Raw genomic sequence first — 18,485 nt, 5'->3', positions numbered from 1 at the left:
GACACTCCACAGCAGAGAACAGTCTGTGTCATGGAGACACACAGGCCAGGAGCTGCCAAGACAGCAAGGCCCCCCTGCTTCTGTGCAGAAGGAGGTCAGTGCCATTCAGTTCAGTGGCTGCTGGTTTCTTTGTCCCAAACCAGGGAGTCCCAAGTGGCAAGTGGGCACCTCTGAAGGCCCCCAGGTGGGGGGCGCAGCACTGTCCCCCCGCCTCACAAAGGCCAGGGCGCCTCCCGTTTCCAATTCTGCAGCCTTGATGCAGCCTAAGAAAAGAAATCACTCCCCCTCCTTGGAGTCTTGGACAAGCCCTGTGCCAGCCTTGGCCTCCCTGAACAGAGGGGTCAAAACAACCCCTAAACCAGCCTCATGAATGAGCCCCCAAATGACTCAGCATCGGTCACTGACACAGCGAGTGAAAGCTCACACGTCATCAGAAGACACCTCTGGAGCCTGGGTTTTTAGTTTCTTCCCCAAAGCAACATTTCCCTACCAACAAGCAGTAAGCTCCACAGGCGTGAATGGTGCTTCCTCCCCGCTCCCATCCGCTGGGTGTGAGAAGGCCGGTGAGGACGGGTGAAGGGGATGTAGGCCCACAGAGACCTAAGAGGTCCTGGGAACCACACTAGGGCATACGTGCCTCCTGGAAGAGCCCCTGCGCCAGGCTTCCGGAGGGAGGCCTCCCTGCAGGGCCGTTTGCTAAGCACCCCTAAACCTTCCTCTCTCCTGGCTCTCCTGGGAGCAGCCCAGGAGGTGAGGATGAGCGCCGCACAGTCCTTGGGGGCTCGCCGCTCTCCCAAGCGGTGGGTCTGGGAGACTCTTCGCCTCTCCCTGCCTCGGCTGCCACCGGTGCCGGCAGACTAACGCTGCTCTGTGAGGAGATGCTCTGCAGATGTGCCAACAGGAGACGGCGGACCAGGGTCCCCCGCCCAGCCCCCGAGACTCGGCACGCACTCTGCGTCCGCCCCCAGGGGGCCGATGGCAGAGCAGGGCACTTACAGTTCCTTGAGGGGCAGCCCATGCGGAAAGCAGGTGTTCCCGATCTCCGTGATGTTGTTGGAGCTCAAGTCCAGCACCTCCAAGGAGAGGTAAGCCTGCAGCCGACTCCCGTCCACACCGCGGATCTTATTGTGCTGCCTGAAACACACAAAGGAGAAGACTCAAACATGCCTCTTTGCAAAGAAACAAGATTTTCCCCATCGTTTCTTCCAGACAGCTCCTTCTCTAGCAGATTCATAAAATTCTCAAAGTCGTGGTGTTCTTCAAATGATGCCTCCCTTTCTGTTTCCCGCAAAGTCATCACCTGCTGGCTGGGGGCTACAAAGAACTGAATTTTCTGGCAGCCACTAGTTTGTCTGTCCAAGTTCAAAGCCTAGGCTGCTCTCCCCAAGGATGAGAACACAGGGGTCATGAATGTCATGTGGAGAACACCGAGACCAGAATTCAGAACTCACCAGTGCATGTTCCCATGAAGAATGTGCCTGGTGAAATCTGCCAGCTCCAGGGGCGGTTCCCATCTAGAACCTTCAGAGCAGAGCCCAGCCCCATCACGTACGGGACTGCAGGCGCCAGAGCCCAGAGTTCAGGTCTAATCCAACTCAGTGCTTCATGACACACCTCATGTTTTGCCAGGCGTGAAGACAGGCATAAGGGATTTTCTTTTTTTTTAAATGACATGCTTCTGACAACCTAAAGGGGGGACATGAACTTGGTGCTTGTTCTACCTTGAGTCGAACCCTCAGACCCTCCTGACTCTACCGCCTTGATAGCTCTGCTCCTTGGGCTCCTCGTATGGAAGATGGGGTCACAACCCCTTCAGGGACGTGGATCGACCAAACAAAACTGCACGAAAGCTGACTTTAACCCCAGTGTTCCGAGTGCTTAACCCCTGTCTGAGAAAGGCGTTTTACCACTATGACTTAATTACACCTGTAGCCCTCTTTCTGGAAAGCCCCCAGTCTAACCGACCGACGGGTATTTATTAACCAGGAGAAAGACAACAAGTGCTAACCAGGGCTGGAGGCTCCCCCACTGTGGGTTTGGCTCTGCTAGACAGATTCAAACCGCAGCGGCCCTAATCCCAATACTCAGATACTTCAGGATCTGCCGGGTGGTAGAGCTGGGCCTCGGGTCCCGGGCGCTCACACGGGCCAGTTTCTGAGTCAACAGTGTCAGGGTCCCTCGCCAATCAAAGCATTCTTGAACACAACGCAAGAAAGCCAGGCGTCGCTTACCAAGTGGCATCTCTTTTAAACAAACACTTGACCAAATCGGTTCCAAAAGGCATAAACAAGGCTCTCTTTCCCAGAAGCTCTGGGGCAGCCTGTCCACTCCTTTGTTTTTTTCACAACTCTCCCAGGCCCTGAACCCAAAAATCCATTTACAAGGGCACAGCTCCGCACACGGGGAAGTCTCCCCAGCGTGAAAGGCCACTTTTCCCTTGGCGTCCCTTCGCCGCCGCCGCCCCCCACCCCCACAAAGTGACTTCCTTTTAGTTCTTTATTATGTTCTTAATAAAGATGGTCTCTTCAGTTTGGGGACTCCAAAAGAAAAAGGGGAAAAAGAAAAGAAAACCTTTATTATGTTAAGTATGGGAAAAGAACATGAAATAAAGGCAGCGGCACTGAACCTCATCCAGCAACTGTGAATGCAGGACTGGGGAGCCAGGAAAAGAGGGGCTGAGAAAAGCAGGCACGCAGCACCAGTGGCCCCAAGTCACACTAAACGGGCCCAGACACATAGGAAGGGGCCACAGGACAGCTGCAAGGCCCCCTCCACACACACTTCTCCCACGGCGCCTCGCCTCTCTCCTCTGTCTCTGCCTTTCATTTTCTACCTTTCTTGGTCTCCCTTGTTTATTCATGGACTCAACGTGTTCTGGGCCCCAGGGTGCCCCAGGCCCACTCTGGAGGAAGGACGCAGAGATGACACGGGGCTCTTCCATGTGCACAGACGTCCCCTGTTGGCCAAAGAGGCAGCCTCGGGGAAGAGACACAACCAAGCATGGGAGTGAGGAGAACAGAGGCACAGGGGACAAATCGTGCCAGAAGCACTGAATTCCATGCCTTGAGCAGTTTGTGGGATCGGTGCCAGAGGCAGGAGGTGGACGCGGGGAAGATACAAACCAGAGTGCACTGGCAAGGCCTCCCCGGCTAACCTGGGGGGTAGGGACTCCATGTCACCATGGTCCGGGACAGCGGGGGCAGCAACACGGGGACAGACACAGAGAAGAGTAAGACAGGGGCCCATGGGATCTGGAGAGCACAGCCGGGGCCTGCATTAAACAGTGATGCTCAAGGTTCTAGTCTGCAGATACTAAGGTAACCGGGTTAGCAGGTTAGTGGCTACACCTTGCATCCTTGTCTGCTCACGGTCCACTCCCAACACAGTGTCCAGAGAGATCCTGCTAAGACATCCCAAGGAACGGGGGAGCCATTTGTGAATCACCTATTGGATAAGGGATTAGGATCTAGAATATATAAAGAACTCCTAAAGCTCAACAACAACAACAACAAAACCCCAAACAACCCAATTTTTAAAAATGGGCAAAGGACTGGAACAGACATTTCAGCAAAGAAGACATACAAATGGCCAGTGAGCAATGAGAAGATATTCACCATCACTAACCTCACACTCGTGCAATGGCTATTGTTGAAAAAACACAAGTAAATGTGGACGTGGATGTGGAGAAATGGGAACCCCAGCACCATGCTGAAGAAAATGGTCCAGCAGTTCCTCAAAAAATTAAGTATCGGGGCACCTGGGTGGCTCAGTGGGTTAAAGCCTCTGCCTTCGGCTCAGGTCATGATCCCAGGGTCCTGGGATCGAGCCCCACATCGGGCTCTCTGCTCTGCAGGGAGCCTGCTTCCTCCTCTCTCTCTGCCTCTCTCTGCCTGCCTCTCTGCCTACTTGTGATCTCTGTCTGTCAAATAAATAAATAAAATCTTTAAAAAAAAAAAATTAAGTATCACACGACCCAGCTATGCCACTTCTGGCTGTATAGCCCCAAGAATAGAAAGCAGGTCTGAAACAGAACACACCTGGCCAGGTTCTCTGAACCCACAGGCTCCTCCTCCCTGTGTGTGTGTGTATCTCTCTCTCTCTCTCTCACACACACACACACACATACACACATGCATGCACACAGGCACACTTTTCACTTCTTCGCTTGCTTTATTTTTCTCAAAAGCTCTAATTATCATCTCATCTATCCAGTAATGTGCTTATTTCCAATCTAACACTTTCTCTCCCACCAGGCTGTGGCTTGGGGCGGTGGAGATGCCAGTCTGCTCCGCCCACTAACGTGTCTCCCACCCTGGAATCGTGAGGATCACGGAATGGGTGCTCAGTAAATATGTGCTGGTGATTCACAAAAAATGAGTACCAGTTAAATTTCCGGATCTGACAGATTTGGGGCTTGCCAGCATTTAAGCAGAAGAGAATCATGCAAGCAGAGGCGTTCAGTCCGGGAACCTGAGGAAAGGAAAGCGGGTCAATGGCCCTGAGGCAGCACAGCTGCCCAGACAACACAGGGGACAGAGCCCGCAGTGACTCTCCGGGTTCCTCGGGGCTCCAACGCTGCTGGTCCCAGCTGCCAAGGGTATACTTGCCTTTTCCCCTGGACGGATCTCCCTGCTCTACACTCTAGCCCAAAGCCTGGATCAAATCCCTCCTCAGCTCCCGTGCTCTGGAACACTGACCGCTCGGTTCTGTGCTCCCACAGACTCTAGCCTCCCCCAGCCCCAACACCGCAGGAACCACACTGTGTTAGATCTCTCTGTGGACCGTGGCCACTCCATCCAAGGCGAGGAGCTCTTGCTGGGCTGACACTTGTCACAGCACAGAAGAACATGCCAGGAGCACTGCCCGGCTTGCCAGAGTTCCAATCCCAGTGAGGCAACGGGCAGGTAGGACCCTCAAGAGGAGCCTCGTCTCTACAGTGAGGTTGGGAAGTGCCTCTGCCCCATGGGTGATGGGACCCATCACTAAGCACTTGCTCAATAAAACCAGTTGTTTTTATTGGTCATATTTGTATCCTCAGAGCCAGGCTCAGGATCTGGCTTGTGGGAAATGCTCTGGCAAAAGAATACATGAACCAAATTAATGAATGAATGGTTCCCGTCCATGCCTCTGCCACATTTCAGGGTAAGCGGGCAGGCCTGACTCCTCTCTCGGGAACAAAGCATTGACTCAGAGCTCTCAGCCTTTGTGCAGGAAGTAAGTGTGCTCCAGCTGGAGAGTATCACACCTAGCCACGGGGAGACCGGGCTGTTGTGGGCAGCTGCGCTTCAAAGCAAAACCCAGATGAAAGCTTCTGCAGGACTCGGCGGCTAGAGACCTGCTGGACCCCCAGCCAGCCGCACGACATTCCCCTCCTCACTCCTGCAGCGCGCGGAGCTTACGTGCCTCCCCACCCCCGTCCGGCCCCAGCCCTCCACACTCTACCCTACCCCATCCGGGGAAGTCGGTCTGTCCAAGAGACCGGCTCCATACACCCACCCATAAAGGCTAGAGGCCAGAGAGCCAGTATTCAGGGGAAGCCCTCCCACCCCCTTAAGAGGAGACAGCTGTGAAAATGTGTTTGCTGCCCTGATTCCATCAGACGGTCGGTCCACTTTCAAGACCCTGCTTCTAATGCCATGTGCAACGTGGAGGTGGTCATCAGGTCTCTCCTTTAATGTAACTAACTGTCCCACTCCCAAGAAGGTCCACGCTTATCCTGGTAAGTTCCAGATCCTTGTTCAAGTTCTTGCTAGCGACAGCTGACCAGTAACTCCAGACGAAGCCTCTGGGAGATCACACAGCCACCTAAGGAGCTCCGGACCACTATTCTCTGTACTTTATAGTGGAAGACACTGAGGCTCGGAGACCTGCTGGGATTCTTCCGAGGTCCCACAGCTGAGAAGCAAGAGGAACCAGAATGCAAATTCAGGGGAGCAGGACTATCTGGCATGCACTGAGAGGCTCTCCCAGCAGAATTTTAAGGACACTGTCCTGATTTGATCCATGAACCCTCAGCATAGCTTGGCTAGGTCTGAATGCTAGCTGGCTGTTTCCTGATCACCTCAGAGCAGTCTGCGTAACTGGCCTCCGCGAGGCCTCGCTTCTGTCCCGGCTTCCTGGAAGTCTGCGTGCGCAGCCAATGTGCAGAGTGCCTCGTGCAGCCCACCTCAGCAACAAGGCAGAGGAAGCTCAAGGTCTTCCTCATGGATATTCCGAATGAAAAAAATGAGTTCCTTGGAGATCGTGTCTTTTAAGGACCTGTACTCGAAGTTGGAACTGCTACCTTTATTCTTAGGGACTAGAGAGCTGCGGAGGGATGCACAGCCTCTCTCTGGGGGGCTGGGGAAGGTGCAGGGATCACGGTACTCGCCTCCACCCAGTGTCGGTTTACCCCCTAGCCTGCCCTCTGGGGCAAGGAGAACTTAATACAGCACAAGTCTATTAAACCAACACCTGTTAGAGGCTTCAAAAATAAAACCAGTCTTCAAAGGCAGAGGGCAGGCAAGATAAGCTCTCTCCACTTGGCTACATTTTCAGAGCTGATGTTAAATCGGACAGTAAAACAGACAGAGGCATTTGAAACCAACATTTAAAACTTTTTATCATAAGTGATTGTTCCACTATGGGTCTGTGAAAGCCTCATTTACAAGGTAGTCCCATTGGTGGTAAAAAAAAGATCTCATGTCCTAGACAACAGCCAGGAAGAAAGGGAAAGGAGATCAAAGGAAGCAGGGTCAAGGTGAGTCAGATGGATTACAGCTGGTTCCTGACATTATGCACCTACTGTCTACACCAGGAGTCAGCCAACGTCTTCGATAATAGGCCTGGTAGCAAGTAATTTAGGCTTTGTGCATCACGCATTCTGTCACAAGTACTCGACCCTGATGATGGCGTGTAAATGACAACACATAAATGAATGAGTTCCAGTAAAACTTTATTTAAAAAAACAAGCTGTGGGCCACACTGGACCCATAGTTCACTGACCCCTGGTCTACACTATAGCAACCAGTCTGGGTTGGTGGGGGAGTCACCCAATTCTAATTCTAGCTCTCATGCAGCCTTGGGACTGTCTGTAAGTCACCTTCTGCATCTGGTTTAACAACCTGCAAAACGGCGCTCAGGGCGTCTCTAGAGCAGGGAACCCTCCCACCCACGCCAGCGCCACCGATCAGACCCATGACACGTGCCCATGTCCGCGCCACGGATCAGACCCATGACACGTGCCCATGTCCGCGCCACGGATCAGACCCATGACACGTGCCCATGTCCGCGCCACGGATCAGACCCATGACACGTGCCCATGTCCGCGCCACGGATCAGACCCAGGACACGTGCCCATGTCCGCGCCACCGATCAGACCCAGGACACGTGCCCATGTCCGCGCCACGGATCAGACCCATGACACGTGCCCATGTCCGCGCCACCGATCAGACCCAGGACACGTGCCCATGTCCGCGCCACCGATCAGACCCAGGACACGTGCCCATGTCCGCGCCACAGATCAGACCCATGACACGTAACCATGTCTGCGCCACGGATCAGACCCAGGACACGTGCCCATGTCCGCGCCACCGAGCAGACCCATGACACGTGCCCATGTCCGCGCCACCGATCAGACCCTTTCCCACTGACATCTTCTCTACCGCTTCAGGGAAGTAGGATTTAAGTCTCCATCATTATTCCGTCCCTCAAAAGACAACCCGGGACTCTGACCAGAACCAGGGGAGACAGACAGGCAAGCGGGGTGACCTTACAGAGCCTGGAGATCCTGTGTATCCTCACTCCTTCCCACTCCTGCAGTGAGGCTGACACGCGGAAGCCGGCCAGCGCACAGTCCTACGTCTAAGCAGCACGCCCTGCGGCTCTTCCAGAGAATTACGGAGACTCCCAGAAATCCACACTGTCAACTCCCAGAGTGTCGATCCTCACTCATAACAGCATGTCTTGCACATTATCTCAACATCCAACTTTCAAAAGGTCTAACAAAACCAGCAAAATTCAAATTCCAGACCTTGCTCTGTCTGAACCTCTAAGAAACCATGTCACATGGTCTAACCCTGAAATGGAGAGAGAAAGAAAAAAGTCCTCGACCTGCCACCACCGCCCCCATCCTGTATTCCCTGCAGTGATCCTGGCGAGCGTCCTCCCACTCACACGCTGCCGGCTCCCAGCACCAGAAGCACCCCGCGCCCGGCCCATCCCATGCTGCCCCAGAATCTGTTCTACAACTCTGCACCCCAGCCCCTGCAGCCCCACAGCGGGTGCTCCAAGGTTGTACCAGAACGGACAGAGATGCGCACACAGCCTTCAGGGCTGCCTGGGGCTACAGGGTAATTGTACAGCCCATACAAGGAACCCACACAGAAGGTGACCCCCCGTTATTACTGATTTAGTGGAAAACTCCGTGCAGGGCAGAGAGGCTCTGATGCCTACCCGAGGGGGTTGGCTATGTACTATAGCAAGCACCAAACACGATGCTAATCATTCCAAGAATACAGGTGAAGATAATCATTTTTCCTTTGTTGAAAAAGACAGCACTACCAAAGGGGCCATACGGTCCAGTGGTGGCAGCTGCTGTATTCATTTGCAAAGGTTTTCATGGCACTACCACAGGCCTCCAGAGAAGTGCCTCATTCCGAGTGCAGAGCTCAGTGCCTTGGTACCATGTGTGTTCACCCCCGTACCTACCAATGGCTCAGATCGCGATTCAGACATGTTCTGCCTCCTTCCTGTCCCTCTCCTGGCGGTTCTTCTTCCCAAAGAAAACGGCTCCGTTCTACCACCCGACCACCCTACCACTCTGACGAATCCTGCCTACTCTTGCGCTTTCTACACACGTTTTCGCTCCAGACGGGTGCTGGCTTCAGTATGCAGCCACAGTCACTCGGCACTCTGCTCGTGGGACTCATCTGTGCTGTCGCACGAGCTGGCGTGAATTCTTTTTCACCGCCGTATAGTATTTCTAGGGAGTGGCCAGCGACTGATTTCTCATCCTACTGTTGATGGGCATTGCGTCATCTCCAGTTCGGGTTATTGCAACAATCGCAGCTATGAACACATCTCGGGCGTGTATTGTGGGGCGCCTGTGTGCACGCACCTGGGGCAGGCGTCTACGTCCAGGCGTGGCACTGACGCGCAATCTCGGGGCACACATCTGTTCAGCCTCAGCCATCACTGCTCATTTTCTTTTAAACCAAATTCTCCTGAGTTGAAATGTACCTGAAAAAGCCTTTGGATCCAACGGTTCACTCAACCACACTACCAGAGACTGCCAGCCTTCCCCGTCCCTCTGTCTGCACCTGTCCCCCCACGAAAAGCATCAGGAACAGCCTGGGGCCAGAGAGCATGGCCAGGCTCAATCTAATCTTGGTTCAGGTGTCCAACAGAATTATTTTAAGTGGGGGCCTAATGAGCACCAAAAAAGGAAAGGATAAAAAATAATAATAATAATTCCTAGTCCCCAATTGGCAAGAAATAATGCACCGCGTGTACCAGGATCGACACCATGAGCAACTGGAAATACAAAGATAAGGAGGCTGCAAAGACAGAGTCCAGAAGAGCGTTCCTGGGCCACTGTGAAGAAACGTCCCGCTTCCCAGAGTGACAGTCCAAAACATCCAATCCCCCCCAGCCTGCTTTACAGTCATTCACCTTCTTAAGAATGAAAACCAAAACCATCTGTTCTACTGCACAAATTGACAATTTGCTCTAAGAAACCAGGGACGCCTCAGGAACGGTCCAGCTGAGATTGTTTGCTGGGCAGGAAATGAGAATCAGAACACGCAGGTTTCTTTCTCTCCTCCTCCTCCTCCTCCTCCTCCTCCTCCTCCTCCTCCTCCTCCTCGCCGCCTACCCCTCCCCACTGCTGCTGGTGAATCATCAGTTCCCTGGGGAATTCTGGCAGATTCTCAGCCTGGCTGCAGATGACGTTCCCCATCTGTTTATTCAGGTGGAGATCGGATAAAAAAACAAGAGCAGCCCAGTGGCGGGATAAACAGCCTCCAGCAGGCGGGGTCGGCCCCTCCAAAGGCAGGACGGGGCTGTGTCAACCAACCTCCTGACCCCTTCACTTCCTTTAGGGTCACCCTCCCCTTGGGGTCTTCGATGAATGGTTTTGATTAACTCCTTGCAAAGAGATATGACGTCCCATCCCCCTGGGAGTGGGTGGCCCGGGGCAGCTTGATGCAGCAGAGCCCACGGGGTTCCCCCACCCTTACACACAGCAAGCCGGAAGCCCAAGATCGGGAATGGGGAAAGCTACGCATGGTCCTCCTATCAGCCACCACTGTTCGGTGATGTCTAGAGTGACCCAGCTGATGAAGGACTGTAAATTCTCAGAATCCCCATCCAAACTACCAGGCTCTGCATTCCATTCCAAGATGTACAAACAAACAAACAAAAGGGAAACCTCCTAAGGAGACGTTCCCAGCTGAGTCAAAGAAGCTCATCAGAAAAGGCTACCTGCTCGATGAGTCCAACAGAGGATGTTCTGGAAAAGGCAAAACAGGGGACCAGGGACAAGATCAGCAGTTGCCGAGGGTTACGGGAAGAGAGGGTTGAACTGGTGGGGCACAGAGGATTTTTAGGGCAGTGAAACTATTCTTAATGTTACTGTAACGGTGGAAACATGTCACTGAACATTTGCAGAAGCCCAAGGAATGCACAATAGGGAACATCAACTACAGAGTTAGTTAATAATGTATCAGTTTCGGTCCCTCCATTCTAACCAATGTACTGCACTAGCACAAAATGTTAATAGTGGAAACTGGAGGAGGCAGTATACGGGAAGTCTCTGTACTCTTGTCTCAATTTTTCTGTAAACCTAACAGTGCTCAAATAGTCTATTAATTACAAACAGATCAAAACAAAGCCTCCTAAGGTATTAAGTAGTCCCGAGGTCATTACATCATTAGAATGTAATTAGAATTTTGAGCCAATCTGCTTTACTGCTATATCCTTCGCACCCAGAACCATGCTTGGAACATAAATGGGGCTCGATAAATATTTGTTGAGTAAACAAATGAATTACAACTTTAGTTCAGTCTCCCACATTCATTACCACTAACCTGGACAAAAGAACATTATTCAGAAAAAAAAAAAAAATACTGAGGCAAGACCAAACATCCAATTAAAAATTATTTGTAAAGCAACTGAAGGTCTAGGGGCTTCTGGGTGGCTCGATCATTAAGTGTCTGCCTTGGACTCAGGTCATGATCCCAGGGTCCTAGGATTGAGCCCCATATCAGGTTCCCTACTCAGCGGGGAGCCTGCTTCTCCCTCTCCCACTCCCTCTGCTTGTGTTCCCTCTCTTGCTGTGCCTCTCTCTGTCAAATAAATAAAAGCTTTAAATAAAATTAAAGGTTTCGCCTGGAAATCATCAGGCAGAAAAGCTGTCATATTGAAAAGAAAATGCTGAATGAAATGGACTTTTACGTTAACTGTGCATTTTCTCCAATTTAAGACCAAAAGCAGACACTGACCAATTAGCCAGGTTAGCGTTCAGCAACCAACAGTCCGTCCTTCCCACACCTGGCAGCAGTGAGGGGCAGCCCTCCCCAAGTTCCCTGTTGTCCCTTGGCCACAGGGGGAAAGGGTGAGGAAGAATTCAACTCGGGGAGCTCCTAGGACACCAGTGACCTCAGGAAGACCTCCAAGCCGCAGCTGGACTGCACCCCCCAGGGAGAAAGGCTGTGCAGTTTTAACACGGGTGGGGACTCCAGGGGACGGTCAAGGCATGGAGAGTCAGTCCGCTGAGCATGGGAGGTAACCTGTTCTGGCATCTGAGCAGCACACAGTGGCACCAAGCTGAGCCAAGATATGGAAAGCCGGGAACAATGAACCCCTCCACTCGAAATTCCCACCTACACAGCCTCCCACCACCACCCCCCGGGTCAGGAAAGCCACAACTATCTCTTTACTGGTCAAGGCCAACATGGCTACTCCATTTTCTCTCTCGGCTTTATCTTCCCCTACATCCATCAATACATCTAGTGGCACAGGTCCTCCCAGAGTCGAGGGGCTGGCAAAGCAAGGTGGGCAAGGTAGAGAGAGAGGGCAGTGGGGAGGATCCAGACCAGGCCCCAGTCCCGGAAACCTTCAACAAAAGGCATCTACTCAGCTCCTCTGAGAGGGTGTGAAGAAGCCACAATGGGCAGTTCCCCTCAAACTGTCATCTCAACACCAGGAGGGCAAGGTGCCTGCATCCCCCTTGCCCTGCCACATGACAGGGTACAGCTACAGCACTGCACACGGTGAGCATCCCTTCTCCGCAGTACATGCTGGTCAGCAGCGGTGGGGAGCTCGCCTGCGAACCTACGACCCTGGTAGGCTTCATCACCAGCCAGTGGTTTGTGCCCCTGGGAGACCTCACCATCGGGGACTTGAACACCGGTTTCCCCGGCTGTCCCGAAGTCTGGGTTATGCCGCTTTTGTGTTTAAGAAAAACCTACCTGCAGCAGCACCTGTTCCTGCTAAGCCACTGAAATCCCAAGACTGATCTGTGCTCAAATAAATCGGTCATTGCTTCTTTGCTGTCCACCATTCCAGCTTACAAAAGGTCTCCTAGAACACTCCTCTTTCAGACATCCGGGGACACCCGCAAGTGGAACCTTACAATTCCCGAACTAAAGTGAATGTTCTGGTGGCTGCCCTCCCATTTCAGCCTTGGGCACTGAGCAGTACTTTGCACTCAGGACCCCGTCCACACCCCAGTCCAGAGTGAAAGGCAGGGGGTCCTGCTGACCGATTCCCAGGACTGCCACTCTTCCAAAGATGCCTGCAGAAAAAAGGGAGGAAATCCTACAGTACATTTGCCCTGGATGCAGTAGGAATTTCTGCTCTCCTCTTTTGCACGTGATTTTCATGTGCTTATTATGTAACTAAATTGTTATTTTACAAAGCTGTCAATGCAACTCAGACACTGAACCCTGGGACTGGATGCTTCAGTGTAGAACGGCCAGGCCTGTGCCAACAGCTCCGAGGCAGAGGGTGTCCTGGGGTGAACGGCGCCAAAGGGCCGGGCTAAGCGGTGGTGGCCTTTCCTCCTGAGGCGCTGGCAGGGTGGGGTCCTGGCCTGCCATTCACCAGGCATCCCTTCTCCTCCAGGCAGGGATGGTGCAGGGTTCCAGGGTCTCCTCACGGACCCCCGAATCTTCAGTCTCAGGGCACACAGACGGCTCCAAGTGGTGAAGACGTCAAAGAGCCTTCCTAGCTAGAGCCAGGACAGTGCCCTGGGGCCTCTGCAGTTGGAACTGGTTCCAACACCCTGCGGGCCACCAGGGCCTTCACTCTCCCCGTGCCTTCACCCCCAGGCACACCGCATTTCCTCCTCGGTCCACGGGGGGCAGGAGCAGCAGGGGCCACAGCAGCAGGAAGAGGGGTCTCAAACCGTCCCAGGAGCCCAGCCGGGGAACACCCGAGGGATGGATGCTGCCCCCCTCTTCTGCAGATCCGGATGCTGAGGCATCAGGAGGTCAGTGCAGCAGAAGCAGGGCAGCTAGGACCTCACCCCACTCTCCTCCTCTGCATGTGATACCTGCATCTTAAGGGAAGGAGGCAGGAGGATTCCTGGGGAACAGGACTGCTCCAGGCAGCCCTGGGCCACCCGCCTCCTCTCAGCACGCACCCAGACTACATCCCACACCAGTGCTTCAATCAGGGGTGGACCTGACTCCGCACACTCGGGGCGGGCGGGGGCACCAGCCAGCGGTGGGCCACTGCGCATGCCCCCGCCCCTCCATAAGCACACAGGGACCTCCCAGACTATCAGCCCACAGCGGTCGCAGGGCCCAGCCCGCCCACCCCTGTTTCCACCAGAGTGGCCCCTGAAGGGGTGAGAGTAACTTAGCTCCTCAGGCAGTTAAGGAGGACAAGCCAAAACCCTGCATTCTCCAGGGAGCAGGCACCTGTTCATCCACCGCTCTCTACAACATCAGAGAGCCTCTGTTAGGCCAGACTCCGAGAGGTAAGGTCCTGGTCTGAGGTCACCGGCCCAACCAGCGTGCAAGCCCTGCTTTCCTCGGACCCCAGGCCGTGCTGTTCTCTGAAGGGAAAAAACGCCGGAGAGGCTTTATCATACAGCCTGTGGTTACGAGGGCAGAGACGGGTCTGTGGGAGTCCCTGAAATCCCTACAAGGGCCACAGAAGGAACCCTCCCTCTGCCGGCGGTAAAAAACATCACCAGTGCTTCCCAAGCGGGCTTGCCGGCAGCTCTACGGCTGGAGGAGAGGAGGCTACCTCTGTGTTGGGCCGCAGTCTCCAAGACAAGACTCTCCCTGCTCTGGGAGCGACACCACTGGTGTGCCTTTAAAAACAGGGCCAGGCCCGCTTCCTGCCCCACCTAGACTTCTGATCTCCTAGTCAAATGATTTCAGGATCTCTCTTAGCATACAGCTTCCCAAGCCTCCAATATAGATCTGACTGCACTTGGGGAGGTTAAGGATAAGTACAGTAGGATTAAGGAGCCGGTCCTCTGACGGTCTTTCTTATCTCCCCTGAAGATGGTAAGACCTGCTATGACGTCCAAATGGCCTCCAGGCACAGTTCTGGGACGGCCTCCAGGACCCCTGCTCTGTACCCACGACCACACCATCCCCTCGTCCTGCCTGCTGTAGCTTCCTGCAGGAGCTCGGTTTCTTTCTTGAGACCAAGGCTTCAACGTCCTCCTTTGCTTCAGATTAAAAACAAAAACAAAAACAAAAAACTACCATCACAGATCCAGATGGAAGACGTAAACTACAAACTTAGACACAACGCGGAAAACCTCTGGGATCTAAAGCTAGGCAGAGTTCTTCGACTTGACACTACAAGCCCAAACCAAAAAAAGGACAAATTAATACCCTGGACTTCATCAAAATTAGAAACATTTGCTTTGGGAAAGGTCCTGCTATGACGAAAGACAAGCTACAGGCCTGGAGAAAATACTTTCAAGCCACACATACAACAAAGATCCCCTATCTAGAATATTAATACACACACACACACACACACACACAATTTTTTAAAGATTTTATTTATTTGAGAGACAGAGATCACAAGTAGGCAGAGAGGCAGGCAGAGAGAGAGAGAGAGAGGAGGAAGCAGGCTCCCTGCTGAGCAGAGAGCTTGATGCAGGGCTCGATCCCAGGACCCTGAGATCATGACCTGAGCTGAAGGCAAAGGCCCCAACCCACTGAGCCACCCAGGTGCCCCTAGAATATATATTTTTAAAAAACTCTGAAAACTCAACAATAAAAGCCAAAGATTCCAATTAGGAAATGGGCACGAGACAGGACACTGCCAAACGCTGGCTGCAGGCAGAGAACCCAATGATTCACAGGCCGCCGGTGTGAACACAAGATGGTACAGTCACCTGGAAAAGGCTGGCAGTTTCTTGGAGCACTGAATGCACCATTACCACACAAGGCAGCAACTCTACGGCGCACGTTCACTCTAAAACCTGCATGTGAATGCTCATGCCAGCTTTATTTTCAACAGCCCAATGAGGAAACAACCCAGACATCCTTCAACAGGGGCATGGGTCGACAAGGTGTGGCACACCCGTATCACAGCGTACTATCACTATTCGGCAACAAACACAAGGCAGCTACTGACACATCCACCAACCTAGATGACTCTCCAGGGAATTAGGCAGTCCCAGAAGGTTACATGCTGTGTGAATCCACTCACTTCACCTTCTTTAAATGGCATTTATAGGTATGAACAGCAAATGAGACATTGCCCAGGGTGTGGGGGCAGAAGGGAAACAGGGAGGCTTGGAAAAGGCAAAATGAGGGATCTCTCTGGAGAGGGAGGGTTCTATACCTTGATTGTATCAATGTCAGTATCCTAGTTGCAAAAGTTTTATAAAATGTTACTACTAGGGGAACCGGGTTAAGGGTATAGGAGAATCTTCCTATGTTATTATTTTTTTTTTACAACTGCATGTGAATCTACAATCATCTCAAAAATACGAGGTTTAACACACCAAAAAACAGTCACTACATTCCTTATGGAATCAGGTAGGGGCCCCGGCAGAATTCATGGTGTTACCAGCCGATCTGTTACCTCTTTTCGTCTCCAGCAGTTCCTCCAAACCAGCAGAAAGTACCTGGTAGGCCTCCGTTGTGAAAGCCATGCACCAAACGCGGCTGGGCACTGTGGGATTTCTGAAATCCAGGGATAAGCATGAACTGCTTATTATTTTCCACTACTGAAGAAAGGACAAAGGGGTATGGACTCCCAGTGAGAAGGGGGATGTTAATAAAGCCTGCTAGAAAACCAGTGTGGCCCCTGCCCGGTGCATCGGGAGTGCCTACTCCATCCAGTGTCTCCACTGCAGCCAAGCCCCAGGGCTGCCTGGCTAAGCAGCAGGGCTTGCTGGGCGTCCACACCTAGACCCAGGTCAAACGTGCACCACACACAGGAGATTCCCGAAGCATCATCCCTGAAACACTAGCTTCGGAGGACTTCCATGAAACGCTTCTGGAACATCCGCACACGTCCTCCCCCGTGCAGACTCCTGAAGCAGGCCAGCCAAGGAAAGGTATCGACAAGAACTCCAATTAGCCTACCTTTCATTCCGCTCAACTCTGCATTTGCTAAATTTACATGATGGAACTCATCCCACACAACACATGCTGAAGCTGGCTCACTGGACCGTGCCCCACCCCCTCATTATTAAAGGCTCTGACATGTCCTGTAGCACAGAAAGCTGTTTATCTATAATTCTTGCGATTTCAAAACTTTCTGACTCAGACAAGCAGTCAGGATGGGCTGGATGCATGGGGGGACTGGCCATGATTCTCCAACTTCACTTTGTGGAGAAAGCCTTTCCCTCAAAACACGTGCTGGCCCCTCACAGGTGAGCAGACACACACACACACACACACCAGGGTAGAGACAATTTCATATCTAGAAAGCAGCAAGATAAGGATTCCAACCAAGACAAGGATCCACAGGACCCACCCTCCTCCCCCTAAGGCACACTGCCTGCCAAGCAGAAGTTTCCTCTCCATCTTCTCCCCTGTAACACTCGGCCTGGCTCATCAACAAATCAGGAAAACGAAGTCCTACCTCTTGGCTGGGAAGAGCCATGCCCCTCAGGAGCCCCCAACAGACTACTTCTGTTATTACTTGTCCCAAGTTGGTCCCTTCATCTTGACGATAAATGTCTCGAGCTACCCAGTATCTTCCCCATGGTCCACAATCAGTTATTCTTGGACTGACCTATTTAATGCATTTATTTATTCAGTCAAATGTGTGCAGGATGCTTATTGTGTGCAGCTGCTAAAAAAAAAAAAAAAAAAAAAGTATTATTTGACTGAAGTATCATTGTCCCCCTCTCCCCAACCCTCATACCAGAAACACACACACTGGAATTGAGGAAAAAAACACAGATGTGATGGGTGCACAGACAGAGGAGACACAATGTGTGGGGGAGTCCGCTAGGCCAGGAAAAGCCATTTCAGACCCCGGTGACAAGACAGGATCCAGAGATGTGGTGTAGGTGGGCCCCCACCTGACCCTTCCCACTCCCGGTGCAGCTTTGTACAAAGGTCAAGGCAGGAAGTGGCAAGAGGGAGGAAGAAATGGACGGCAGGACAAATGTGCAAGAGCCAAGACTCTATCTCCTAGGTGATGGGGAAGCCACAAAGGGATCCCTTCCTCATGTCCTCACCGAACACCGACTGCAGGCCAACCCGTAAGGCAGGCGGTTCCCTGGGTGGTCGGTGTGGAGCGGGTACCGGGGAGGCTGGAGCTCCCTGTGGACCCCAAGGGGAGAGAATGGAGAAGGGACGAGAAGGGCTGAGTGTGGGCACCTTTGGAGCCAAGGCCATGAGGAGCCCCCGGAGAGACAGGCTACAGGTCCAGGCTTTGGTAGTGGACACGAGGAGTTGGCGAGGGTGCTAACCCTCCCGTCACGTAAGCCGACTTCGCCACACAGTGTTCAGCAGATCCACTGATCTGAGCTCAGCACCATCTGAGCCTCTGCCAGGCACCCAGAGTCCCACAGCTAGGCCCCACAGGCAGACAGGAGAGGAAGCGGCCCTGTGCATTCCGGACGCTGGTTCAATGTGGCCAATAGAGCATCAGCCCTTTCCTTACAGATGAGGGAAGAGCAGCCCAAGAGAAGAGAGGGGATGTGTGGAAGACCCTGCAACAGGGTCTCTGGCAGAGTCAGGGCTGAAAGCCAAGTGGCTGGACACTGGTTCCTCTCTGAAGGGTACTGGTGCTGAAGAGGGGGAGGCCACGTGCACCCGAAGAAAGGATGCTTCCTCCCCATCCCTCGACGCCAGGGGCCAGTACCCATCACAAGGCAGAATGGCGAGCATTCTGGGGTCAGGAAGTGGGCAAGGAATGGCCCAAGGTTGTCTGCAAAAACGCCCACAAAGGAGATGCGGGATCCTCATGAACCTTCCTCTTCCAGAGGAGACCCAGGAGGCCACCAAGGCAGAGAGAAGACGAACCTTGACCTCACACAGGAAGCCCATCTCATTATGTCCACA

At 52.9% G+C, this 18,485-nt stretch overlaps 1 protein-coding gene across 1 annotated transcript in view; it reads right to left on the bottom strand.

Annotated features, from left to right (window-relative positions):
- The window catches only part of LRIG1 (leucine rich repeats and immunoglobulin like domains 1), a 109,360-nt gene that overhangs the window by 32,272 nt on the left and 58,603 nt on the right, over positions 1-18,485 (bottom strand). Inside the window, exon 4 of the mRNA XM_044253201.1 lies at positions 997-1,134. Within this exon, the coding sequence (XP_044109136.1) occupies positions 997-1,134 (138 nt within the window). The remainder of the gene's footprint in view (positions 1-996; positions 1,135-18,485) is intronic.

Source organism: Neovison vison, chromosome 6 (assembly GCF_020171115.1).
Source record: "Neovison vison isolate M4711 chromosome 6, ASM_NN_V1, whole genome shotgun sequence".
In the NCBI taxonomy this organism is placed as follows: domain Eukaryota; kingdom Metazoa; phylum Chordata; class Mammalia; order Carnivora; family Mustelidae; genus Neogale; species Neogale vison.
Note: the sequence above shows the minus strand (reverse complement) of the source record. Positions and strands in the feature narration are given on the sequence as shown.